The sequence below is a fragment of the Phlebotomus papatasi genome, chromosome 3, assembly GCF_024763615.1.
Source record: "Phlebotomus papatasi isolate M1 chromosome 3, Ppap_2.1, whole genome shotgun sequence".
In the NCBI taxonomy this organism is placed as follows: Eukaryota; Metazoa; Arthropoda; class Insecta; order Diptera; family Psychodidae; genus Phlebotomus; species Phlebotomus papatasi.
Genome location: NC_077224.1, coordinates 79,252,198 through 79,280,131, shown reverse-complemented (window position 1 = coordinate 79,280,131; position 27,934 = coordinate 79,252,198). Strand labels below are relative to the sequence as shown.

The 27,934-nt window shown below is 32.8% G+C and overlaps 1 protein-coding gene across 2 annotated transcripts; it reads right to left on the bottom strand.

The window, feature by feature from the left end:
- Nucleotides 1-1,180: 1,180 nt before the first annotated feature.
- On the bottom strand, nucleotides 1,181-27,534 carry LOC129805910 (glycoprotein-N-acetylgalactosamine 3-beta-galactosyltransferase 1-like). 2 transcript variants are annotated; one of them, XM_055854155.1, is made up of 6 exons: nucleotides 27,351-27,534; nucleotides 25,461-25,673; nucleotides 14,305-14,637; nucleotides 8,430-8,495; nucleotides 7,602-8,122; nucleotides 1,181-2,097 (listed from the first exon to the last, which is right to left on the bottom strand). In XM_055854155.1, exons 2-6 carry the CDS (start codon nucleotides 25,480-25,482, stop codon nucleotides 1,855-1,857), a joined length of 1,185 nt encoding a protein of 394 aa, XP_055710130.1. In that variant the 5' UTR covers nucleotides 25,483-25,673; nucleotides 27,351-27,534; the 3' UTR covers nucleotides 1,181-1,854. The 2 variants fall into 2 exon arrangements, with proteins under 2 accessions (XP_055710130.1, XP_055710131.1); XM_055854156.1 differs by lacking the exons at nucleotides 25,461-25,673; nucleotides 27,351-27,534 and adding an exon at nucleotides 21,728-21,923.
- Between the last annotated feature and the right edge of the window lie 400 nt (nucleotides 27,535-27,934).

Here is a 27,934-nt window from a genome sequence, read left to right as displayed (position 1 = left end):
TGAACAATTTTCAATTTCAAGCTCGTTTTGAGGTGATTTACAGACAAATTTAATTCGACAATAATTTTCTATATATCAGAAAACTTGCGATAAGTTATATAAGGCAGAGCTATTTCTCGGGAGTTCGAGAAGCTCGCAAAGCCTCGGACGCTTTGCCACCCCTTTTTTGCATAAAGAAAATACTGTTAGAGTTGAATACGGATGTGTTTAATTGCAAAAATACTCAGTTCATGTAATTCAGATTAAATTAATCGAGCTACTTGGTGAATGAATATGAATCAGTAACGATAACTTTGATTTGAGCAAATTTGAGCAATTTTTTGTAAGATTAAATTTTGCAAGAAATTCAGAAAAGTTGAGAAGGAAAACGAAATAGCAACGCCATTGAAGTTATTTGATCATTCGATTGAGATTTAGTTCTTTATTTTATTGTTAAGTAAAATTAGTATCTGAAAAGTGAAATCACTAAGATCTAGTGAACAGAAAGTGTTTCGTACTAAACCACCCGGGTAAAGATCGACTGGAAAGTTGTCTATCTTTCGCAGAGCTGTTTGAAGATTTTCAGGTTAGAAAGGCTTCCTATCTTAAAGTTGGTCACATCGAGCCGACATATTTGGCAAAAAAAAATTGGTATTGATCCATTGTAGGGATGATCGGACAGTTTAGGTTTTAGGTAGCTTTAAGACTCGTTTTCCAAACTTTTATGAACTTTAGGATACAGTAGACTTTCGCTGAATCGGCTCTTTTTCAATCGGGCGAAAAATTTTTTTGGCAATTTTCACGTTTATAATTATGAAGCTGATTTGCTCAAATTCTCTGTAGTTCTTCCTATTTTATCGTAATTCTTTAAAATTGAACGCTTTTTGTGGAATTTACAAAGGCTTTAACGCCCAAATCTATCGATAAACCGGATGACATTTTGCCCCAAATGATAAATTGAGAGAGGGTCTATTGTAAGTAAGTCCAGTTTCCTTGGGCACATTCTCATTTAATAAATTTATTCCCCTAAAATTTTATATTTCTTTAGAGTCATACATACCTGAATTGTCCCATTTTCTCCTCTCCTGTGTTTATTCTTTAAATTTAAAGAGCTGTGATCAATAAGTCCTTTTACTTGTTTATTTCAATAGATGGCTAAAGTTAAAGAAGGTGCTTATATTCAGACAGAAAGGTATTATCGTATTATCGAAATTCATTTATTCATATAAATGGCATTGTCGATTTGGTTACATTTATGAGATAGTTGTTCTAAAAAAGACAACAAGTTGAGACATTAAATGCATCTTATGTTATGACTATGTTTCTATTTTATCTGACATAATTATAACATGCACACACAAACTCAAAATCACGCAGATCTCACTTGAGACTTCCCATAAATTTAAACTAAAATTTATAGAACAATGGAATTTATAATAAAAGAAACTAAAAGATAGTCAAAAAAAGAAATTTGAATATTCTTCAAATTTTGTCAAATATAAATAAGAAAATTTCACAAAATCTTCCTAGTCATGATAATCAATTTTTTTCAACTATTTTTGAATAAATAATTTGGAAAATTATATGTTATAATTTAACTTCATAATTTTTGTGTCTAAAAATAAGCTTGATTAAAAAGTTTTTTGAAGCGCAACTCAAAATCACGGATTCTTAAATAAATTAAAAAAAAAATTACTTTCTCGATATACAAATAAGACTAATCATCAATAAATAAACTAAACTACGAAAAAAATCATGATATACACATGCAGAAAGTGAAGTGAGAAGTACTCTTTTTTTCTATAGAGAAAGATTTGAGAAAGTCCTATGAAGGTTCATCTACCGATTTCTCTTCATTTATGGCATCAATTTCAATTACGAATTACTGTTGTGATCTTTGGCTCCTGTTACTGTATCAAGTTTGTCTTGTACTTCATGCTGCTGACTAGTTGAACTGCTTCCGATTTGATTATCCAAAACTTTCTTTTCCGGTAAACTCTGCGGATACGCTATAATTCCATATGGCCTTAGATGGTAGATTAAATAGTCCAAAACGTACATCTCATTTGGTGAAACATAGTGGAAGGATATGGCATTGTCTGAGCAACAATCCAAGCCCTAAAAAAATCTTGCATTAGCATTTTGCTTTTATTGAAAATAATTAGTTTAAAAAAAATAATTAAGGATTCTAGCTCTCTATTTACTGAGTTTAAATCTATTAAACTGTCTTTTATAGATCCAAGAAAAACCAATAGTGCATAATATCAAAACTTAAAATGTTAAATCACAATTCCATAAATTAAAAAATAAGAACTTTAGTTGATTACAGCTTCGACTAAAGCACTCCGGCCGTTTCGGTTTTGTAAAATGCTAAAACTCATTCGAATAATTTGTTTTAACCCTTTAACGATGAGACAGTTTTCGCGGACCGAAAATCAGCAATAAAAATGAAAGCAATGAACAAAATCAGTAAAAGGTCTTATATCTGGCCTTCGAAAAGCCAACAGAGTCTGATTTGGTTTATTTTTGTCTCTATGAACGATAGGGACAAAAATAGCCTAAAAATTTAAGTAATTTTTCTAACAATAGTAATGAATGATAATTTTCAATCTATATATATCATTTATTATAATTCCAACTACAGAGCTCTTTACAATGGAATTTCAAAAGAAAGAGATAGAGTCATTGACTCCTTACAACAATGAAATTAACACTGGTGGTAATACTAAAAAAAAATAAAGTATAGAAAATGCAATAAGAATGAAAACATTAATTTTTTAATATAGGAGAAGAAAAAGTAAAATATTAAAAAACCTCATGGAAAAAGCAGAGAAGGCTCTACACCTTATCCGAATCCTTTATCCGCTTATCCATAGAAAATCTCACCTAAACATAAAAAATAAATTATTGATCCTTAAAATGATTTTTCGAGCAGTACTTTTGTACGCTTCTCCTGTGTGGGGTGATTGTGCCAATGTGCACATCAACAAATTGCAAATCGTAGAAAATAAAGTTCTCCGATTAATTTTTGATCTTCCTTTCAACTATCCTGTGTGTTGGATGCAGTGTTTGGCTAAGGTCTCCCCTTTGTCTAAAGAGGTCAACAAACTGAAAGCTAGATTTTTTAATTTTCAATCTAATGAAAAATAATATGTTTGAGTATTGTAGTTTCTCTTCCCAAAACGGTTTTGCTTAAAAAAATTGGAAGTATAAAAATATTTAAAATTATTTTTCATTATAAGATTTTAAAAATTCGTCATTTTTTGAGCCTAAAAATTTACCATATAGCAAATAGCTGGAGACTTCCAAGAAATATACTAGATTCCTTCAACCTTCTACTTTGTATTTACGTACACACATAAGGAAAGGGTAACTTTAGGTAGTCAGGAAAAATTATTTTCTTTATGGGACACCGGTGTTCCAATCGTCCTTAAAGGATTAATAGAGTTCCTTAGAGGTTTAATTCAATTTGAGTATTTTCCAAAGTTGGTATTTCCACTGAGCCATTTCTAATGTTTATCCGTTTACAACCGAGTACCCACAATCATAGATCACCTCTAAAATACCTATATTATTTTATCAATCATATAGACATTTTATTTGTATTACAATGTTCCTATGTTGGAAGAATCTGCTAATCGTAGATTGGCTGGGAACATCTTCCTCGCTAATAATTTGAATATTAATACCGTGGATTTAGGATTAACACAAGAAACGCTAATGGTAAAAAAAAAAACAAAAGTTCAGATGTGTTTATGAGCTGAAATCCTGTCAGACGCCCTCAAAATGCATCCAACTCGGGATGCTTACAACTCGGAATGAGTGAAAATTCGATTTTGAGGTGAATTTAGGGGAAAAGAATCACGTCGACCAAACTGTTCTTGGCGTTCGAAACGGATAAAATTAAGTCGATACGATTCTTAGCCCTAAAATTCAACTCAAAGTATTTCGACTTTCAAGCAATCCGAGGTTGCCTATAAAGAATCTCAGCTACCATTTGCTTATCACTGGCCATTTTCTATATTAAATACTTTGAGTACAGAAGGCCAACGAAAGAAAAAGAAGTTCATTGAAATCGGACAATAATCATTAGAGATAGAGTCAAGGTCGGGGTACAGTGGAGACGGATGAAACCTATCATCAAAACGATCTCGAACTCAGGTGCAGAATACTAGAATTTCATTGAAATCGCTTCATAAACACCGCAAATGCAGTCCGGTCAAGACATTTTAAATTATGGGTCAGGGAACATCGAGGTAGGGGTTCGATCCACCGTTGTTGGAAAGATCTTTAATATTAAAAAAAAGCATCGGCTAATATTTGAAATATTCGACATCTAATTGATTAATCGATTAGATTTCTTTCTTTCGATTAATCGGACCTTCAATTAAATCGGATGAAGTTGGGTTAACAGAAGAGTTGTAGCACTTAACGAGAGATTTCTAAATCCGGAGTTATAGTCAAGATGAAGGGTCAGGGCAAGGGCCAACAAGGTAGGCGTTGGTCCATTAATGTTACAACTGTCGGGTAATCTGCCAAGTGCTCATGGTGCCTACTCGCGACGGCCTTTGAGTAACGCTAAATCCGTATGTGCTCTGGTCCTCCTAAAGGGGGTTGAGTGAGAGGCTAACAACCTCTCCCCATAAAAGGCAATATTGCTACGAATGCCAATACAATGCCTCGGATAGGACAGAATTTACGGCTGCCACCTCGGCAGAGTACAAAGGACTTACACGATTTGAAACATAGAATGTCTTGAGTTTCTCTGGATGAGACTCAAGGTTAACGAAAGCCAAAACGAAAGCAAAACGAAGTACATGGTCACTCTCGACACAGCTCCAGAAGTCGAAATAGAGGTTAATGAGAGATTCGTGGCGGGGAGTAGAAGTTACTTTGCACTCTCGTCGCTATTTCATCAAGGAACGTCTCGCGGCGGTCAACAAAGATCAAAATATACATAACCATACTGAAGCCACTCATAACGTATGGTCTGAAAACAGTACCGCTGACCCGGACAGAGGAGAGAAAACTGTTGATCTTTGAGAGACGGATCCTATGACGTATCTACGGGCCTTTCCATGAGGAAACTACTTGGGGATTCCGGACAAGGATGAACCACGAGGTTTGCGAAAACCTCGTATTTTACATTTCGTATTTTACATCTTCGTATTGCACATTTCGTATTGCGGAAACTTCGTATTTCAGCACATTTCGTATTTTACCATTTCATATTTCACATTTCGTCTTTCATACATTTTGTACAAAAATTGAACATTTCGTCTGCCATACATTTCATACAAGCATATCAACCAATAAAATAATAGGAATTGTAGTTTTATGAGGTCAAGGGCGCTATGTGCCTCGGGTCTGAGTTTGAAGTCGAACATCATGATTTTTAATTTGATTTAATTTAAAAATTAATTTTTTTAAATTTTCAACTGCTTGAGCAAATATTTCAAATTTTACCACCAAGTTTTTGAGCAAAATTGGTAAATGTTTACAACCTGCCCTTAGAATCCAGTTGAGCCTATTATCCATAACTTTATCACGACATTTGATGGAGATTTTTTAAACGGAAATCGTGACCATTAAAATGGATTTTATAGTAATTCCTTGAGTTTTTTTTTTTTGTAGATATATCTGGTGTAGCCGGGCTTTTACCATGAAATATTCCTTCTGGAGACCAAAGGTTTTCGCGACCAATTGCCCATAGAAGCAACCCAGCTCTCTGCCTCTATCCGAACTCTTCCAGACTATGTTACCGACTGACTGACAGAGACTATTCATTGGAATTCTTACGCAAATTTTTCATTACTGTATTACCTTATCTCATATTCGGTGGCACTAGGTGAAAATAATTTAAGAAAATTGAAGAAATAAAACGAAAATTCGATAAACGGTGAGCAAAAAAACTCTAAGAGAAATTAATCGTACGGTTTTCTTTTGATCACCGTTTATTGCATTTTCGTTTTATTTCTTCAGTTTTCTTATATTATTTTCACCTAATGCCACCGAGTATGAGATAAGGTAATACGGTAATTGAGAATTTGCGTAAGAATTGCAATGAAAATGCGTAAATTAACGAAATACGGTAAGGCTACGGCGAGCATTTTACTGCCAATGTGATTCTGCCCTTACTTTCTTTTATTTTTTTAATTTTATATTTTTTTCTTTCGTTTTGTTGGTTTTTCTATTGTTTTTTGTTTCCGTGCGTGTGATTTTTTTTTATATCTGAATGTGGAATACGACGACGAAGAGAAAAAAATAAAATTTGTAAATTTAACTTTAGGGGAAACTGGGGCACCACCAAACCCGGGGTACCACCAAAAACTGCGATTTTTTAATCGGATATTGAATATCAGAGGATAAGACCGATAGGAATTTATAGGCACTATAGGGATGCTTGTCCACTGAAGGAATGATCGAGATAGTCTAAGTAGTTTAGAAATAAAAATTACTGTTTGGTGGTACCCCGTGTTTGGTGGTGCCCCAGTTTCCCCTATATTGAAAAATTTTAAAGCTAAGATAGTGAAAACATTTTAGGCTTTAACACTGAAAATTTTGAGAAATTCCGCGCAAAAAATTGATTATAGATCGGTTCGAATGGTTCGAATGTTTCGTATAGTCGTTTACGATTGCTTTAATGCAATTTTCGATAGCCGCATACTTTTTGTTGCACGGATTTTCCTGATGTCATGCTATGAATTGAGCAATTTCATAATTGAGAAGAATTTGTTACTTCTTTAGGCAGTTGATAAAATGATAAAGATTGGGATAGACATAGAACATCGGAAGACTCTATCTATTACCATTTAGTTTATAGACCGGTAATAAAGCGAAAAAACTGGATTACATAAGTTTATAAGATCAATCATGCCCCTTCCTTTTGAACCCTAAAAGAGATTGTGAGATCAACAATCCTTCCCCAAAGAACCACTTGCTCGCGAACAATCAAAATAAACATCTCTATAACGAGATATCGATTCTGAAATCAGTCTTTAAGTCTTATTGCTCTTTTTTTGCGTTCTACCAATAAAATAAAATAAATAAGCTTCATAGTTCAGCTTAGCTAAACCACATGTAAAAAAGATCCTAAAAATGTTCTATCTATAAAGTAACCCAAATATTTATGTAAAAAAGCAATAGGGTAAGTGTGCCAAATTTCGGCATAGTTGCATGCAAGCGTCAAAGTCTCAAGTTTGAAATGTAATATTTTAAATTCAAATTGATTTTTTTTATTCTCTCTTTTTGTAAGAGTGTTGCTTGGAACCTTGTAAAGAGTTTACCGTCTTTATTTACTCTAAAATCATTCTTAATACATTTTAAAACTAATAAAAATATAGACACAGCTTTGGTGCCCTATTTCGGCCACCTTCATTCTCATAGTTCCTTGCCCTTCAGGAATTCTTCCAATGCCTTTTTCACGTCATCTCGTTTGTCGAAGTTACATTTTTTGTTATTCCTTTGCATTGTATAATCTCTAGAGTACGTAAAATCTAAAAGTTCATGGAAATTCGAGGAACAAAAAAGGTGGCCGAAATTGCAAGCTGGCCGGAATTTGGCACACTTACTCTAACTTATTATTCTATAAACTTTCTAGTTTTTTTTTTTAAATCATTTACCTCATCTGTGGGATAGTAAATGTACTTCCAGTACCAAAAGTCCTTGTCCACATGATTTGGAATGAGATGATGTTCTGGGACAAAAGGGAAAAATCTCCCCCTGCCTTCGGCATCCCTGGAATCTCCTGCCGTCACATTAACCTTCTCCAGGCATTTCCCAATTTCCGCATCTTCGGCTCCACGTCCATCTTGACGGCACTTTTCTTTATCTGGAATGGCTTGAGTGACAAAGCGTCTGAGTGCCTCCCTACTGAGGACATATCCAGCGCCTCCTGACATATATCCCTGTTTAACGATAGGCTTGAATTTGCAGCCAAAATATATGGGCTGCTCCGGAGAGTATTTGTACAGCATAAATCTCAGATTCTCCACAATCACATAGGTATCATCGTCAGCCTTCATGAACCAATCATAATCATTGAAGTGGTTCTTATAAACATATTTGAATGCTTCTTTCGTTTTCGCCCACAAATTATTACGTCCTTCACCAACGGGCAATGCCACACTCCCCAATTCCGTATCTACATAAATTTGTTTAGGATAATATATTCATTAGATATACATTGTTATTTCCCCCCCTAAATTAATAGCACGTTGAGCTCTCAAGTGTTTTTATCAGTTGCTCTTTTTTTCGTAAAACAATTTTTCAACCAAAGTGAAAGCAGTCTTTTCCAAGGAACAGGAGTTAATCATTTCACGCCGGAAGTAAATGCTTTGATTGTTTTCATTTGTTTTTTTTTTTTTAAGGAAATTCTGATAAATTTTATCTTTTTAAAAGTCAAATGACAAAAAAATTTGGTATAATAAAATTAATTATATTCCACGTACCTTCTTTGGAACTCATAAACAGCATTTTGTTGCATCTTGATGCCCATGTCCTCTTCACATGAAGAGCTATCAATCATAAAGTAAATAAATTGATTTGTCAATTAATGAAACAATTTTAATACAATTCAGTAATTACACATAAAAATATTAAAAGGTTTAATTGACAAGTTAACATTTAATATTATTAATGGGGTAGAATGAATGATCGTCAAATACTCTTAGTAAGGTGGTGTAACTGGATCGTTTTCCGAAGAGTGCTACTTAAACGCTTGTTTTTGGACTGATGAAATTCTTTTTTACTTCTTCTAAATCCATAGAATTATTCACATTCAGAAACATAATTATAAAAAAAAATTATCAAAACTATTAAAGAAAATTTAAAAAATAATGATAATACTGAAACTAGTCAGTATGCACTAACTGGGTCGCCTTTTCGCTAATTCACTTTTAATTAAACCTTTGGATTTAAAATACTTTTTTCCAAAAGAAATAGAAAACAATAAATGTTTTCAATCAACCATCTGTCATTAGCGAAAATATCAATGCTAGAAAATTTTTAGTGAAGAACCCAACTGGCACAGGATTGAAATAAGTCGATTACAGTCAAGTGTGCTAATCCGGGCACTCACTTATTTAATGGATAAAAATATTATTTTTGCTTTTTCTCAAACTTGAATAGTTATATTATGTGACTGTAGTGACTATATTACGGAAATAAAAATATTAGGGTAGAGTCAGCCCTTTTGGCCATGTAAGCACTTTTGGCCACCTAAAGTAAAATCACATTGTAAGGCAATTATGAGTTTATTTAGAACAGGAAAATGGGTCTTATTTCGTGATCTCTAATCTAACTAATCAGAAAACCATATTTGATTTTGTATCGACTTGATTAATTCTAAGTTATTGAAAGAAATTCTCGACAAGGTAAACAATCACTAAAAAAACATGGGATTCTTAAGAAACTTGCTAATGTTAAGAGAAATTGTTTTACATTATTTCATATTTTTGATGAAAATAATTGATGTTATTCAGTTTAAGTCCATTTCTTAATTAACTCAATTTTATTGTGATATCATCCTTAATAAGATTTTCTAACAAATTAAATGAAAATCGAATGTGGCTAAAAGAGCTTACTTTTTTCGGCTGTGTAAGTACTTCTGGCCATTCATTTTCCCATACATTTTACACGTGGCGCACCTCGCGGATTTCAGTAAAAACGATCGTGACTTTTGACTGATTTTACATCAAATAGAAAATGTGCAAAAAGTCATTTAAAATACTCTAATAATCACATAAAATTGGTGTTAAATAAGAATAGGACATGTGCTGTGTATTTGTGAAAGTTTTCGAAATCTATTTCTTCTGTTATTTTATTAAAATTCTATTGGAAACAAGTGGCCAAAAGTGCTTACACACAATGGCTAAAAGTGCTTACAAAGTGGCCAAAAGTACTGAAACATGCATAGTTGTACAAAATGCATTTTTCACTAAAATACTCAAAAAAAATTTTGGGAATTCTCTTGGATTATTATGAAGGAACGGCTTTAGGGTATCTTTGTACAAAATTTCATTTTATTTAAATAAAGATTATAAAAATTACAAGCACATGAAACCTTAAAGTGGCCAAAAGTACTTACTCCACCCTATTTTAAGTGGATTAGTTATAAACGATTCAGATAGCGAAGCGCCAGGATTAGTACACTTGACTATAGCGTAACCAACAAAATATTTTTTTTCTCAATTTTGCACATTTTTTGTACAAACTCTGGATAAAATTGCAATAAGACTTGCCCTAATAGAATTAATTGAAAATATAGGTAAAATGGGTTACATAATACAAAATTATAAAAAAAAAATGTAAAGAGTTTGTGTCTCGGCTAAACTGTAGGGGGAACTGTGGTAGTAGTAAACAGGGGTAGTTGTAAACACTGTGAATTTTTTCATTAATTTTAAGACTCCAGAGGATAAAACCCATAAGCATTCATAGATACCATGGGGATGTATGTCCACAGATGAATTGGTCAATAAAATCCTAATACTTTAAAAATAAAAATCATTTTTCCCGAAAATGTTCATATTTCGATTATTTTGGTCATTTGGATTTCCACCTGGAAATTAAAAACTGTGTAAAATAATCGAAATGTAGCAATACCAGTTCTTTCCTACATCTTTTAGGATTATATTAATGCACTTACTAGAGAAATTGAGATTCTCATTATTTTAAAAGAATTAATAATTGGTCAGAAAACAGCATTTGGGGTAGATGTAAACAGGTAATTTCCCCGTAATTGTAGATGTCGCGAGTGTAGAATGAATGGCAAAATATTTTGTCTTCTTCTTCTTTATTTCATTCGTTTGAGTTTGACAGCTGCATCTCATGGTGGGAAATTTTTCGTTGTCCCGCGCAAAACTTTTTAGGAAGAAAACGCAGAAAATACTCTTAATTTCCTTTCTATTTTTAAATAAAATGAGAAACTATAAGACGTAGAATATTTGCTTTAATAGCAAAAATACGCTAACATTTTCTTTTCAATTTAACAAAATGAGTAGGTAAAAGAGCGGGAAATTGACCTTCATGCGAAATGTCTAATTCACTGACTACGAAAAAAATTGGTGGCGCTGTGTTCAATAAAAAGTCACATGATGACAAAATATGGGGAAAAACCATTGAAAAATGTCTTTGATATGCATGCTTTTAGTTTTTTTGCTATTTTAATTATTCTTTGTAAGAAGTGTAGTGATTTTTTTTGAAAAATATACAGTCTTTATATATCTCTTAAGTAATTGAAATAATTGAAAGTGGTGCAAAGTTAATTTTAAGGGTGGAAAAAAGGGTGTTTACATCCTCCCCAGAAAGTGTTTACTTCTACCCCAGGTATTTTGTGAAAAGAAAAAAATGCACAGTGACACAAATTTTATTTTTAAGGAAAACTCAATTGTTTTCCTTAAATAGGGTAAAACATGAGCTAAGAAAGATTTTCCAAAAAATCACTGTGTCCTTGGAAAATCACCTCAAATTCGCATCTATCAAAGATGTTTACATGTGCCCCAGTCTCCCCTATATTTTTTTCATATATTTTTCGAACCCTGATTCTTATACTTTTGGCTTGTTCTTCCCTAGACTTTGATTTTTCAATAGTGACTTCCTAGTCACTATAAATAAGCGTTTATGTTCGAAAAATTCAATCGCAGTTTCGAATTTTCTAACTTAATTTTCATACAATATGGGAAAAAATCATGAAATAATAACTCTTAAAAGTATTACTTAATTATTAAGTGTGAAATGGTAATGAAAAGAGCCTAATTAATTTGATTTTCCGCATAATAAAGCAAAAACAGATGCATTTTTACACTTTTTTACACTATTTTTACACAATGGAAATAGAAAGAGAAGTAAAATATCTTTTCTTTAGTTTTCGAAACCGATCTTCAATATTTTTCAAAATTCCAGCCGTAAGCAATTCAAAGCATTCACAGGTAGATATGGCTCTCCAAAATTGTGTCAGCTTAGAAATAAATAGAACTCTATCAACTCTATCAACTCTATCCTACACAGAAAAAACATATTTTGTTAAATTGTTCGTAAAAGTTTGTGAAATCCTATGGCAAACTTACGAAATGCTCGTGAATCGTATAACCCACAAACAAGTTCGTAAAATGTTGTACTTTTTTCACAAACATTGTTTGTAAAATGATGCCAAACAAAAATTTTCGAACAAATACGAACAAATGACAAAATTTTACGAACATTTTTTTGTGTGTTTACGAACAAATGTTTGTAAAAGTACAAAAAATTTTCGCCAAATGATCATTTTACGAACAATGTTTGTGAAAAAAGTACAAAATTTTACGAACTTGTTTGTGAGTTATATGATTCACGAGCATTTCGTAAGTCCTCCATAGGATTTCACAAAGATTTACGAACAATTTTACAAAATATTTTTTCTGTGTATCTGCACAAAAAGTCGTTGATGCTCAAAGCATTCAAAACAAATACAATATGTTGAATTTTCCAACTAAATTTTTGAACAAGGTCAGTCAGCACAATTAGCTGAAAAAAAGCAGCGTTTTCAGCATATTTTTGCTGAATCAATCACCAAAAATACGCTAACCGGTCAGCAGTTCTCGAACAAAAACTGCTAAGTGAATATATGGTAATGGCACTGCCTCGCGAGTGTCGTTTTAAGGCTAGCAGAATTCAGCTGAGATACAAATATTTTCAGCTGAATTGAAATCGGTCACCATTTGGTGCTCTCTAGGAGGTTAGAAAAATTTATGAAATACCATGAAGATTGAGAAGACTTTCTGTCCGATGGAATGTCATAGAAGATGGGAAGACACACTGAATCTCTCTTCATTTTTCACAATTTTATTCTGTACGATATTTCGAACTTTTTTTTTTGAACCGATTGATAAATCACTCAAAATATTTCCCAAAATACACCTCAGGAGTAATTTAATTGAATTTAGTGTAAAAATTATTTATCGGTTATGACTCGGTTCATTATCGATTCAAAACCGATTGGAACCGGGTCAGTTTTATAGGAAATTCCAAGACCTTTCCAACAAGCCCAAACATGACCCCATTCGCCTGTAAATTCGCTCTCTAGAGCCTTTTTTAACCTTTAACCTTGAAAATTTTCGTCTAATCTCAAAAAACATAGTTTTAGATGGCAAGGGGAGGGGGGGAGGAAATGAGGGGCATGTTTACGATCCTTGGGTCGACTTATAGGGGGGTCCCCCTTAGGTCCCAAGTCGCTATCTCTTACCGTTTGGCCTCTAGAGCTGGCGACAGCCGGACGGACAGACGGACAAACGGACAGACGGACAAACAGAGTGACGACATTTCTCAGAAATCGTCTGAAACGTGAAGATTTTTTGACAAAAGTGGTCTCCGGGGGTTGGAAAGTGCAAATTTTGGGGGGTGCAAACATCGAGGGATTATATATACTGCTCTCTCCGTGGAGTTCGAGCAGTAAAAAGACAGTAACCAGGTGTAACTGGTTACGTCCAAGAATTTGATCTCTGGTTAAGCTCGTGAATTTGTACTCGGATATGGAATATGACAGGGAAAATCACGTATAATTGGGAATAAAGAAAATCAAGAAAATTTCCTTCATCTTACTAGAACTGGTTATTAAAAACTTTGTTACGGAGTAATAATAAATATTATTAATATTTATTATAATAATTATAATAATAATATTAATAAATATTATAAAAAATAAATAGTAAATATAATAAATAGTAAAAATAATTAGCTCCTTCCATTTATAATTTTAGGCCACGCCCCTTTGAAGAGTTTTTGCCCAGTTAAAGTTAGATTTCAAAATTTCAATATGTAACATCAACTTTATATTTTAATTCTTAAATTATTCCGAAGGGACCGTTCATGAAAAATCTACACGCCCTTTATGAAAGTTTATAAAATTAATCTAATAAAAAAGTGACAAAATTTACTAATAAATCCTTTAAAAATTTCCAACCTCTACATTGTAGGGCGGCAATGGTAGCTAACCAATATTAATATGATTTTTATTCTAAAACTATTTTTTTAATGGGCGTGGCTTGTTTTCAGGTAAAGATTTCGAGCACTGTTTCAGATGCAAATTGTAGAAGTCATTTATTTACGAGGATATTATAGGATTGCAATATCAAATATTAAATGAGACTGTTAAGAATCTCAGCTAAAATTCCAAAGAATCTGCCTCCTAGGAAAAATTCTTGAAGAGGGCGTGGCCTAATATTTTGTCGGTGGAAGAAGATGAAATAAATTCCCTACCAAAAGTATGTAGGTTTAATAAGATTTGTACTAAAATTCCCAATCAAAAAAATCTTGATATCAGCGTTTTTATCAGTTATATTATTTAATTACCTTTCTTTTTGTGATTTGCTGGATTTGTCATAACCCAACAGAGTACCCGTACTTCTTTGTATAATTTCTCCGAGAGAGTCTTGTTCTCCAGAGCATGAGCCTCATCGTGCTCTCCATGGAATCGCACTTCCACTTCAGGTCCAGCTTCATCTGTCAGATCACTTCCTGTGTGAGCATCTCGATGCTTGTGTTCAGTCCCTCCGTTTAGTGGCAACCAATAAATTCTTCCCGGAGTGGAAGATGAGATGAAAATAGCCGCCATGGAAAATCCCACCACAATGCCCACAATTAATGTGATCAGGGATCGTCGATTTGAAATAAGGTAGCGGGAGCCTGAAAAATGACCAACAATTCTTCATTGCCGACAAACCATTTTTCAAATTACTTAAATACCATCCAACAAAAAAAAATATAACGTGTTGTTTGCTCTCATAAATTGGCCTTTTGCGTGTAGTGTTTATTGCTCAATGATTTCAATTGGTTATTAGATCACTTCAACCACCAATTGGCGCTGAGATAACACCGAAACGTTATCAACCAGCAACAGATAAGCCATAAAATAGAGTTGTCAAATAGAAAATATTTACTAGTTTACAGTGACACAAAATTCGCAAAACATCTGTAACATATTTATGAAATTTTATTGATCGTTTTTTCTTCACGGATCATTAATAACTCACTAAATCCCTAGGTTTTTTTTTCAGACCTTTCAACACAAAACAAAATACATGTTATTGCTCAAATTTTTATCGAGATAAATAGAGTTGTTCAACACTCTATCTTGTTTTTTTCTTCTTAAGAGATCATTAGTGTTTTAGTAGACGCCGGAAGATAGACATTATATATGATTTTTTTGTTCAGACAAAGCAAATGCCATGTTTCTAAATAATTTTATGAAAAATGAACTCAATTGCAAAAGTTCATTTTGTGAGATACAATCTTCACAGACAAATTGCACGAATGTCTGACATCTTCAAATTTATCTCTCATTATGACATCATGAAGGCCGCACCAAAAGAAATATTTGACGTCATTCATTGATGAGAATTGCACTTTAGATTGAAGAAAGACCTTCGAAAACAAGCAAAAAAAAAACTATTGATCGGGTTCCTGGTAGGAAATTTTGCTGCAATTTTGCGGAAATTGGGGAAGTATCAATTATATTCCCAAAAAAACTTTAAAAAAATTATATTAGAGATTTTTACCTATTTAAAAAAAAATGATGGTGTTTTTAGATTCATATAGGGTAAGTGTGCCAAATTTCGGCATAGTTGCATGCAAGCGTCAAAGTATCAAGTTTGAAATGTAATATCTTTAATAGAAATTGATTTTTTTCGTTCCTTATACTTAAGGAGTGTTGCTTGGAACCTTGTAAAGAGTTTACCGTCTTTATTTACTCCAAAATCATTCCTAATACATTTTAAAATGAATAAAAATATAGACAAAGCTTTGGTACCCTATTTCGGCCACCTTCATTCTCATAGTTCCTTGCCGTTCGGGAATTCTTCCAATATCTTTTTCACATCATCTCGTTTGTCGGAGCTACATTTTTTGTTATTCTTTTGCATTGTATAATCGCTAGATTACGTAAAATCTAAAAGTTCATGGAAATTCGAGGAACAAAAAAGGTGACCGAAATTGCAAGCTGGCCGGAATTTGGCACACTTACCCTATTAATATATATGTATTGTATATTTAATCTATAAAATAAAAAAGACGATATTAGAGGCCGTTAAATTACTGTGCAATTTTATTTATTTTTATTTTCTGATGAGTAGCTTAATCGATCACGAAAAATTATAATCGTTAAAGAGATCTTGAATTTCTTTATAGGGGAAGTGTGCCAAATGTAATTTCGACCATGGAAATAAATTAATTATGATTATGTATGTTATCTTCGAATAGTCAATGAATTCATTTTGCTTTCAAATATTTATTCATTTTAGGATGTATTAACACAAAGACTGTTATATTTTAGGTATAATTTGAATTTAAATTGTGTTGTAAAAACTCAGTATGGAAAGAGTCTTACAAAAAATGTGGCAGATCGATTGTGTTTCTAGCAGTCTTGTGATTTGTGGTGAGGTGCAAAAGGTTTTTCTTCGGTGTTTTTCATGAAAATTGATTAGTTTTCATTAAAGACTGTTCCTGTTTATGTTAATAGTGAATCAATCTTTAAATTTCAAGTTAAATTTCCCAGCTGGATCCTGTACTTCGCGTAAAAAAGTTTATACTTTGTGAGCGTCTCTCCGGTGAGGTAGTGTTGCCTATTCCGGCAACATCTTTTGATTTCCTAAATTTCTTATTCATTTTCTGCTTTTTTTCAATTTCTGAGTTCTACAATGTCCAGAGAAAAAAACCATCGCTTCTATGAAAAAGATGATGTGGAAAAGGCCTTGGAAAAGTTCAGGAAGGGCAAATTGCTACGGGAATCTGCGCGTAAATTTGAAATGCTACTCTTCAGCTCTTAAAGACAAATTACACGGAAGATCTCAGGGCTTGTGGGTCATATAAACGTATTAAACTCGTTCCGTTTGACGTTTTGAAATTTTCTATCCGTTGCATTACAAAAGGTGGTCAGAAAAAAAGGTGGTCGGTATTTCACTCAAAGTGGCCGGAATACTACCCAAAGCGATGTCCATATTATTATTAATTTTTCAATAGTTTATGAAGTGATTTAATGAAAACAAAGATGATAAACTAGTCTTCAAGGTTCCACACAACCATCCCGAAAAGGAAGTAACAAAAAATATCAATATGAATTAAAAATATTGCATTTCAAACTGAGGACTTTGGTGCTTATATGCAACTATGCCGAAATTTGGCACACTTACCCTACTACACGTAATATTTTCAAAAAAAAGAAAAAATAATAATAATAAAATAAAAATTCAAAACTTGCTGAAAAGGGCTGGCATAGCGTCCCACAGGTCCCACACTTTCCGAAGTGCACAAACACCTGACTTAACCCTTTAAGGACGATTGGGCCACCAGTGACCCAAAAATGAAATTTTTCCTACGGTCGTCTAAAGTTATGTTTTGCTTGGTCAGAAAAAGTTATTTTTTCTGATCTTCGATTTTTGACCCTCTCGTCCTTAAAGGATTAAATACAATAGGGGAAACTGCACTACCTTCATACACCTAAAGCTTCGGATAACTCAATTTTTTCTGTGTTCTTAATGGATTTGACCCGTGGATCTTTCCAGGAATAGTGAGGCATTCTACCAGTTATTAAAATGTAGTATTATAATGGATTTAATTCAATCAAAACATATTGAAAAAAAAGTTTTTCGAAATTTATGTCGTCCGAAGGTAGGGTGCTTTCCTGTACCTCAAAAATACTTTCGCATCATTTTCTGTTTACTGGTTTTATTAACCAATTTAAACCGATTCATAAATCACTCAACAAATTGTCCAAAATAGTTCTTTAAGTAATAAAATTGATTTTTGGACAAAAATTACCTATCGGTTTAAAACCGGTTCATGATCGACTGGAAGCAGTTCGGTTGTATTAGAAATTCCAAGACCTTTCCAACGATCCCAAATATGTCCCAATACAGGTTGAGAAATACGCCATAAGGAATATTTCTATATTTCGTCCTTAAAATTCTAAAGAAAATGCCCAAAAGTTGCAGCGTTCTACATTTAAAATTATAACGAGAAAATAGCAATTGATTTTTAGTAGATTTGGGACAAATTCTTGAGGGAGAATTTGGAGTTTTTCGACAACATTCTGCTTATTTTTCTCGGAAATTAAAGAGTTATTCAGGTACGAGTGACTTTCTATCTTTGCTCAGGACTCAGGACATACCATTTAGAATTATCTTTCGTTTTTATATCATAGTTATGCTGAAAAAACATAAAAAGACGTCCAGAGGCATTGGGGGACAAAATATTTAGGTTATCTTTTATTATATTGTGGAGTTTTTTTTTCCCATTTTTAATCTTTTCATATTGGCTGCATTTAGGATTGACATCAAGATTGAAATTGTCCCAATTCTACTGTGGAGATTGAAAATATAATTTAAACAGAGTAGAAGTAAATATTCTAACGTAATTTTCTTTTTTAAAGAAAAATTAGTTGTTGCTCTTCGTGGTTTTCCTTCTTAATTTTTTCTTGTAATTTATAGTTTGTTCACGGGTCACAGGGATTTTTTAAGAACAACTTGTAACGTGCTGAGAATTGTAAGATTGAAGCGTATGTGACATCTTTTCAGTTTTTAATTTCATTTTTGTGACAAATTGGGACAAATTAAATGCAACTCTATACGAATGGTTGTATTAGGTGAGCTTCTAGTTACTCTATCTTTTTATTTTATTGTTCGGTTATTCACCTAGCTAGATTAAGGATGACCGTCAATTTAATGTGGCGGCATGACAGCCTCATTGTTTTGAAAACACAGATAAGGCAAAAAAAAACTACAAAAACAACAATAAATGAGAAAATCAGGTTATATTGAATTAAAGATCTTACTGAGAATGTGTTTAGCGTAGTCGGAAAATTTTTGGGACAAGTGACATTAGTGGCACAAATTGATTTCAATGTAATTTTATTTAGCATGTCAAAAATAATATAGTGCTTACTTCGACGTATTGTTGGATTAATCTTAATCTTCTAGCGATGTAAATAGATTTTCCATAGACGAATCGATAAGTAAAAATTTCCTTCTCTTGGCTTTTGAAACAAATCTTCAATTTTTCAAGCAATTTTCAAGACTAAATCCCACCTTATTAGATCAACACTTCAAATTTATGAGTTTAAATGACAGATCTTAAGCGGAGGCGGCCAAAATCCCAAACGCCAAAATTCAGAAAGGGCTAAAATCCCGACACCCAAAATCCCGTATGTTCAAAATTATGAAAGGGATGAAATTATATGGAGGATAATAGGGTAAGAGCTCACTTTGAGGATAAAATTGTACACTATAAATAAATTGATTAAAATTATGGATTTTTATTCTAATATTTGATGAATAATGAATTCTATCTTAATATTTGTTCTTTTTGGAAGATTTTAACACTAAATACGTTAAATTTTGAATATGATTTGAGTTAAAATTGCTTTGTTGAAAATTCAGTGTGAGCAATTGCTTACGAGAAATATGACAGAACTTCGTGTTTTCTTCAGTCTTATTTAGCTGTGATGAAGTACTAACAATGTTTCTCCGCTTTTTTTTTAGTGATATTATTGAATATTCATTGAAAATGGTGTTGATTCACGTTAGTGGTAATTTGTACATTTGACCTGAAGTGATATTTTCCTTGTGAATTAGATTTTTCGTGTGAAAAATGGGAAATTTTCTAAGACATTCACCAGTGAGGTGATACGCCTTATTTTGGATAGGTAGTTTTCTTTCGAAATTTCGTGAAGTTTTAGTTTTTGTGATGGATAGGCGTTTTAAATGTCTGGAGAAACAAAGGAGCATCATCTCTACGACCGAGATGTAGTGAGAAAAACATTGAAAGACTCCCGGAGAGGCCAATGAATGCGCAAATCCGAGCGTACTTGGAGTACCGAAGTCAACTCACTTTAAAAAATGATATGGAAAGTTTCCGGGCTTCTTGTTACATTCTACGATTCCCTAACATAAACAGGAAGAGGACTTTGTAAGATTGGTTCTTGACATGGAGAACAATGGGCATCCTATTGAGGCAGATTAGCTGTCCAAATATAGAGCCAAAGTGTCCAAATTTCTAACCAAGTGGTCCAAAATTCGAGTCAAATTCACCTCTACATATCAATTCGTTTTTAAACGTATTAAGACTAATTTTAGTAAAAACAAAGACAATAAATCCTTGCCAAGTTTCTAAACAACCCTTCTGAAAAGAGAGTAACAAAAAAGTCAATTAGTATTGAAAATATCGCACTTCAAACTCAGTACATTGATGCTTATAAGCACCCTGTCCAAAATTATGAGCCCTTACCCTATGTAGAATAATTTCCCAAGACACAGAAAGCTTCCCTTTACCTCTAGCAAGCGCCACCGGTGCAATCGTGGGAATAGCTATGAGCTATGACACGTTTAAGAATTTGGGATTATGGCTTTCGGGATTTTGACTGGAACCCATCTTAAGTACTATTTTATATAAAACGGGATTTTCTATCACCCAACCTATTCCCTAATTTTTAGTAAACATTTTAATTATACTTTCCTGGTTGGTAACAGTATGGTTTAAATAATATTAACCCTAATGCTTGCCCTCATGCCAATTTCGATAGGCAAAAAAGAAAATGATCAGTAAGAAACTTAAATTGGTCAGTAAAGAATTTAATTATGTTAGTAAAATCATAAATTTTGGACTGTTAAAAATCTAGATTTTATAAAAAAAATGAGTCTAATTATTTAGTTAACTTATAAGACGGTTACAATCTTAAAGTGAAAAACTCTTTATTTACCTTTTACCAAAATTTGCATAAAATTTTCTGTTTTTTTTTAAGTTTTAAAGTGAATTACTGCTCAATTATGGTTTTTTGTTAAACAAATTTAATATTTTACTGCTTATTTGTACAGTGCCATTTTAATTTTGATTCTTAAACAATTGAAAGTTAAAGAGGCAGACTTGTGAGGCACTAAAATGTTATTTTAAATGTCTTAAAACTTATCACTATATTTGCCTCATTAAATTACAAACAATAAAAGTAAATTCGTTTAAAAATATACTCAATAAAACAGTAAAACAATAATTGCTGTAAATAACAATAATGTTAAAATTTATCTGATCACAATTGCGTATTTTATTAGTCATATTTTTTTTTGTTTTTGGAAAAAATCACGAACTGTCTGAACGGTCTGATCTGAACTATTACATCACAATACAAAATCATAAAATTATCAATACTAACATACTTTGAATAAAATACTCAATCTCATAATTAATTTATTTACATAAACTTTTTAACAGGCTATTCAATTCACTTATCACAGATCTCTACAGAGATAATCTTCAGTCTTAATGCTCTCAATCACTAAAATCTGCGATAACTTTTGATTGAGAGGAGCTATAGAGAACCTTGCAAAACATTCCGCGCAGAAAAGTGAACTGAAAATTTCCAAGACCGGTCGTCCGGAGATGGCATAAAGAAGATTATTGATCTTAATAATTCACACATGGCATTTGTATAGACTGGAGATGAGTCTCAAAATAGCGTATGAGTATTTTGTGGTAAGAGTCACATGGAATTAATTGAAGAGCAAAAATTGTAAATATAAACATGATATGTTGTTAAAAGAATGCAATGCTTTGCATAAAAATAGCTTGAGATTGCTACTTTTCCCCCCACTGAACTTGAACGTATTTTGATTGTATTGATTCTTTCCACAAGGTATAATAACTTGTAAAAACACAACTTTTAAGAATCCCGTAAGAAAGGCGAGTTTTTTCCCCATGAATAAGAACAATTAGCATTTGCTTCGTATCTCACCTGGATTGCTCATATTTGGAAGATTCATCGAAATGATTTTATATGACTCTTTTACACTCGAAATTTTCATGACTTCCACTCTAAAATGGCACTTGCCTTCAACTGAGCGGCGATTTTATAACAATTCTGCTTCCTCTAAACAAACAAATGAAAATATTGCTTCGCCTTATCACTACAGAAAGCTGGATAGAAACATATTGAATGAGATTACAATTTTTTTTTCGTTCGACTTCCACCTTCTCTTTAATCGTTTCCTTATGTCACCAATTCTCGCAAATTTATTGTTACTTCGTTTCTTCTATTTTGCAAGTTCATGCTATTAGTTTAAAACACATTTTACTACAATTTTCCTTTCAGTCGTCTTATCAATTGAATTTTAAGGCTTATGAAAATGTAGTAAAAAAAAGTTTGTTGGAAAACATTCACAACTCTACAAATCATTTCATTAACTTAATTGTTGATAAGCGAAGACGGTAACAAAAATGATTGATTACAGCGGAAAGAGATGAAAAAAATGATTCTTTTAGAACCTCAAAGACACACGAATTTATTTGGGGCCAATTACAAGTCAATAGAGAGGCATTAAAAATGATTTGTAAGCAAAGATTCAATCTTATTTTGAAAAATATTGCCACATTCGCTCCCGATAATTGACTTGTCAGACACTCTTTTGGCCATACAATACTCTTTAACCGCGAAGCGGAGGAAGGAACATACGAGTTAGGTGAATAGGTCAAATCGTTCATGAGGGGTTTGTCATTGTTAAATGCAATTACATACTTTAAAAGAAATAATATTGTAACGCTCTATGTTGAAAGTACAGTAAACTCTCTCTTAATCGGGCATTTGGGGCAAAATGTCATACAAATTATCGATAGATTTGGGCGTCAGTCATTGTAAATTTCACAATAAGCGCTCAATTATAAAGGCTCATGATAAAATAAGAGAAACTACAGCGAATTTGAGCAAATTTGCTTCATAATTAAACATGAAAATTGTCAACAAAATTTTTCGCCAAATTGAAAATGAGCCGATTGAGCGATAGCCCACTGTACTGTCAAAGTTCCTCAAATATAAATGCTTGAGCGGTATACAGGCTGAGCCAATTCAGGTCATAAGTTTCTTACTGGGGGAAGCTTTCAAACTTCGAACAGTTCAATTTTCCCACTTTCCTCTAATGCATCTGACCATTTTTCGGGAAATTTGTGACTTAATACTAGGTTTTAAAAGCAAATAGTATTATGGTAGCTGAGATTCTTTACAGGGGACCTCGAAATACGCAACTCGGGGTCCTTGCATATCAAAATATTTAAAGATTCGATTTGGAGTTGAATTTTGGTGGTAAAGAATCGCGTTAAGCAAACCATTCTGGGTGACAGAAACGGATAATATTGACTCGACGTGATCCTTTACCCCCAAAATTCAATTCAAAATCGAATTTTCATGCATTCCGAGTTTCAAGTACTCCAAGATTGCCTCTAAAGAATCTCAGCTACCATAAGCTTATCTGGGCTTATCGCTAGCCATTTTCTATTTTAAATAGTTTGGATACAAAAGGCCAACAAAAGAAAAAGAAAATTCATTGAAATTAGTTAATAAACATTGAAGATAGAGTCCGGTCAATTTCGGTATAGTAAGGTTCGGAGTACAGTGGGTTGGATTAAGGACGGATGAAACCGATGGGACCCATTGTTAGAAAGATCTCGATCACAGATACAATATAAAGTAAAATTTCATCTAAATCTTTTCATAAAAACTCACAAAAAATGGTCAAGACATTTTCGGTTATATCCCAGATCAGGGAACATCGAGGGAGGAAAGGAGTGCGACCCACCGTTGGAAGGGTCTCGACCTAAGCTACAATATACCAAAATTTAAAGAAAAAGCATCTTCTAGTTTTCGAAATATACGAAATTGAAATTTTGAAAATCGATTTTTCGATTAATCGGAACTTCGATTTAATCGAATGCAGTTGGGGTGTTAGAATGCTTGTAGTATTTCGAGTATTTCACGAGGAATTTCTAAATCCTGACAATTAAAACCAGAGATATGGCCGTTTGAAAATTAAATTTTTGACCTCTTATAGCTCGTGTCAGGGGGGTCGCGGAGGATCAAGTTTTTTTTTTTTTAAATTGAAAGCTCTTAGGCCCAGCTACAACGTACCAAAATTTGAACCCGATCGATGCTATACAGTCTGATTTATTTAAAAACAAAATTTGGGGTGTTCCAAAATGGCGGAAGCCCCCACTTCCGGGGGTGAGGATGGATCTGACATCACATACTTCTAGCCCTTCTAGCCCCCTGTCGACATTTAACCTTTGCCGAAAATCGCTTTGCCGAAAAATCTGGTGAGGTCAGATTTCACATCGGACCACAAAAGCTGATTAGTAAAGAATCTCAACTAAAATTTTCGATAAAGCATAATAGGGTTTCAAGATACAGTAGAAGTAGAGTCTCTAAAATCTGAATCTCTCAAATTCGAACGACTTTTGGAATCGAAATGTCAATTGTGGGGTTATGTTAAAAAATTCATATTCTGGCTGAATAAAAAAGAATATTTAGGTGCTTCTTCCTGAATATTTACATACATTTTGAGCGAAGAAAATTAAAAAGAAGTTCGTCACTACGGAGATTTGTAAGAAAGTACAGGAATTTGATTCAAAGTACAATTTAACCCATTCCTTACCATGGTATTATAGATCATACGCAAATTGAGTGATTTTTGATGATTTATTCCTGGGCAATTTTTATCCGAATTGCTCTCGGGATTTTTTTATGGATGGATTTTTAGTAACTTTAATTCTTCAATTACTTGGGAAAAATGGTCCGACAGAGATGAAAATACATTTTGTTATTGTTTTCTTGCTTCGCGGAAGGTCATGCAAATTTTTTTTCTCAAAATGGCGGACACAAAATTCGACATCCCGTCGAATTTGTTCAAATTGGCCTTCATCCTCTTTTCTAATTTGAATTCTAGTTGCCAATTTGTTTTATTGGATAGTTACTCTACCTAAATCAATAGAGTATGTAATGAATTAAGGCACTTAATTTAAATTCAGCGACCGTTAAGACGTGTGTTTGACAGGGGCTACCCGCGCCCCCATAATGGATAATTTTTTTTCTTTTCAAAAAAATTCAGTTGTTAATCTATAGGAAACTAATCCCAAAATATGAACTTTTTATGTCAAGTATTTCTGGTAAATTGACTGAATGGGTTAATCTCACATAAATTTCATTAGTTTTGAAAAATTCGTTCAAATTTGGGAGGTGAGAAATGTCAAAAATACGCCCCGAGTGTTTGAATTTTAATCCCGGAAGGCGAAAATTTGCGAAACAAGCACCGCTCGTTTTCGTCATCAAAGATGCACCAAACATCTACTCTGTGCGTTTGAGACCGATCAGACCAAATTGTTCATTACAATAGGTGTGATCGGTGAATTAGTACTTTATTAGAACATTAGACTTACTAATACAAAAGTATTTTTGAGATACATAATTAAGTTACGAGTTTGAGCATTTCGCAAAGCTGGAGCCCTTTGTTAATTTTTTAGTCCACTTTTTCATAATCAAATCATTCTGCGAACTTTGCCCAAATTAACCTTTTCACAAATAAAAAAGTCAAAACAAACAAATTGTATTTCGTTTGTAAAATGATTGACCTCCTCATTGAGAATTCGTCCAACACACATTTAGAATAATGATTGTGAATAATTTGAACATTTTTTTAACTTACCCATTTCATTGTAGACTCCCATAGCCGAATCACTATCACTTGTTCACTAAAATTGTTGTGACTAATTTTATCACGTCAAATTAAAAAAAAACACTAAATATTCCAGCAACGATTAAATGGCAAACATTTCGCTGTTCCTAATTTTCTTTGGTGTCCAAACTGGCTTCCTCCTCTTCCGAGACTGGCTCAGCTAATCTTTGGTAGTTTATTGTGCTGTGAAAAAGTCAGAATGGGAGATATTGTGAGACTCGTGAGGAAAAAAAAAAGTTCACTTATCTCAAACAGCAGTTTCTTTACATTTCAAGCATTTATTGCTACATATTTCTGCGATAAGCGTATTTAATGTGACAAATACGTTTAAGTGCATTTTTAAGTTCGACTTCAATGATAAAGTTCGATTTTAGGTGACCCTTGAAGACTTCTTAGAAATTCATCAATTTAATAGACAGTTGCCACAGGATTAGATTAGAGTCTATTAAACCCACATTATTAAACCTATTTTATTTGCCAATTGAGGGTTTAATTTATTAAACACGCGATCTTGAACAAATATCGCAGATATTGCAATTTATTCGAAAGATAAGGTTGAAAATAATCAAATAAATGTTGTATGTAAACATTGTACGTTTAAAATGAATTAATCTTGAAATTGTTTTTTCTCAATTCTAAATTTAAAATTACGAATTTTAAATAAATTTTTATTCTATTAAAAACCCGTCAAATCATTATTCTACCTGCCGATTTTACTCTGAGGTTTTTTGAATTTTAACGGTATATTCCAGTGTATTCAGAGAAAATCTACAGATTTTCGGTAGAATTTCTGCCGAGAAAATCGGCATAGTGTCCATTACTTCACAAAAATATTGTTGATTTATGTAGAAACTGTAGGAGTTATAAAGAAAATGGTATGTTCTGCTTAACAAGCATTACCGATTAAACATTTTAAATAAGTAAAAAGATGCGAGCAACAATACTAATTTTTTAAAAATCGCCCATGGAATGATACAAAAACACGAAATTTAGGTCGATACTCTGCTTAAAGTTTTCACTTCACTTTTCTCTACTTGTAACACGGCGTCGCAGAATTCTTTATTTTATATAAACACCGTGATATCACAAAAAATAACTCTATTGAATTTTGCAAACTTCAGTGAAAAATTTTTCCATCTCTTCTGACACATCTTGTCTGGAAAGTCTGGAATGTAGAAAAAATCTACAGAAAATCAGCAGAATATCTACAGAAATTCGTCAGAGATTCGTCAGAAAATCTGCCGAAATATTCTGACGAATTTTGTCCCAAGCCCAAATAAAATTCGTAAGAATATCTACAGATATTATCTGCAGATATTCTGTAGATATCTTTAAGATTTTCTCTACAGAAATCTTAAAGATACCTGCAGATATTATTTGACGGGAAGCTTTGAGATTAATCCGGGATATCATAGAAATCATATTGAAAATATCTTAATGCAGCTTTATCAAAAAGACTCCTATCACGTAATTCCCGGTAATTATAGAGGCTTTTGATAAATTACGATCATAGATTAATTAATACGTTTTTACTTATCTTTATTCTACTTTCCCGGAAGTGCCCACAAAAGCAGAAATATATTGCAGAAAATTCGGAATATTTAAACAATTTGCATTGACACTTTCAAGGTTTAATTTTTCCTATCGATTCAATCCAATTAACTAATAAAAATTTAACTATTTTCATAAAAACTAAACAACTTGACCTATTCACTAGCGCAATTACTAGCGAAATGTAAATTTTGCTGAATTATTTGCATGTTTGTTCTACAGAGAAAATTCAATGAAAAACCATGGCAAAAGAGGGAGGAAGCAGCAAAACTACTAAATAAATAGTAAATACTCAAAGAAAATACTTACAGTATTATAGGTATAGTATTGATGCCCTTACTAGGCCCACACCTGTGTTTCTATTATCTACATAATTATTTTATTTAACACAGAAAAATGGCAAAATAATTGAATCGCGTTTTTCAGAGGATAAAGGAAAAATCGCCGTTTGACATTTTCACCGATACACAAACACAAATACATTCAAATAAACTTGGTAACCCAGTAAATATGCCATCTACGTATTGAAGTTACGGAATATTAATGGACATAGCAAGGACAAATCGTGGGAAACTTCAATTCATATACCATTATCAAACAATAATTGAATTGATAAACCATTCGGTCAATGTTCTAGAAATACTGAGGACAGAATATTTTCATCTTCAGTTCATATTTTGGAATCAGTTTCTTACAGATTAAAAATGTTTTTTTTTTTTAAGAATTTGTTTATCATTGGGTCGCAGGGAGGGGAGCTGTTGTCAAACATGCGTCATAATGGTCCCTGAATTTAATTTTTTTACACAAATTCTTTTCAAACTCTATTGATTTATAAATAAAGTAACTGTCCAAGAAAACAAATTGGCAACCAGAAACCAGAAATCACATCAGAA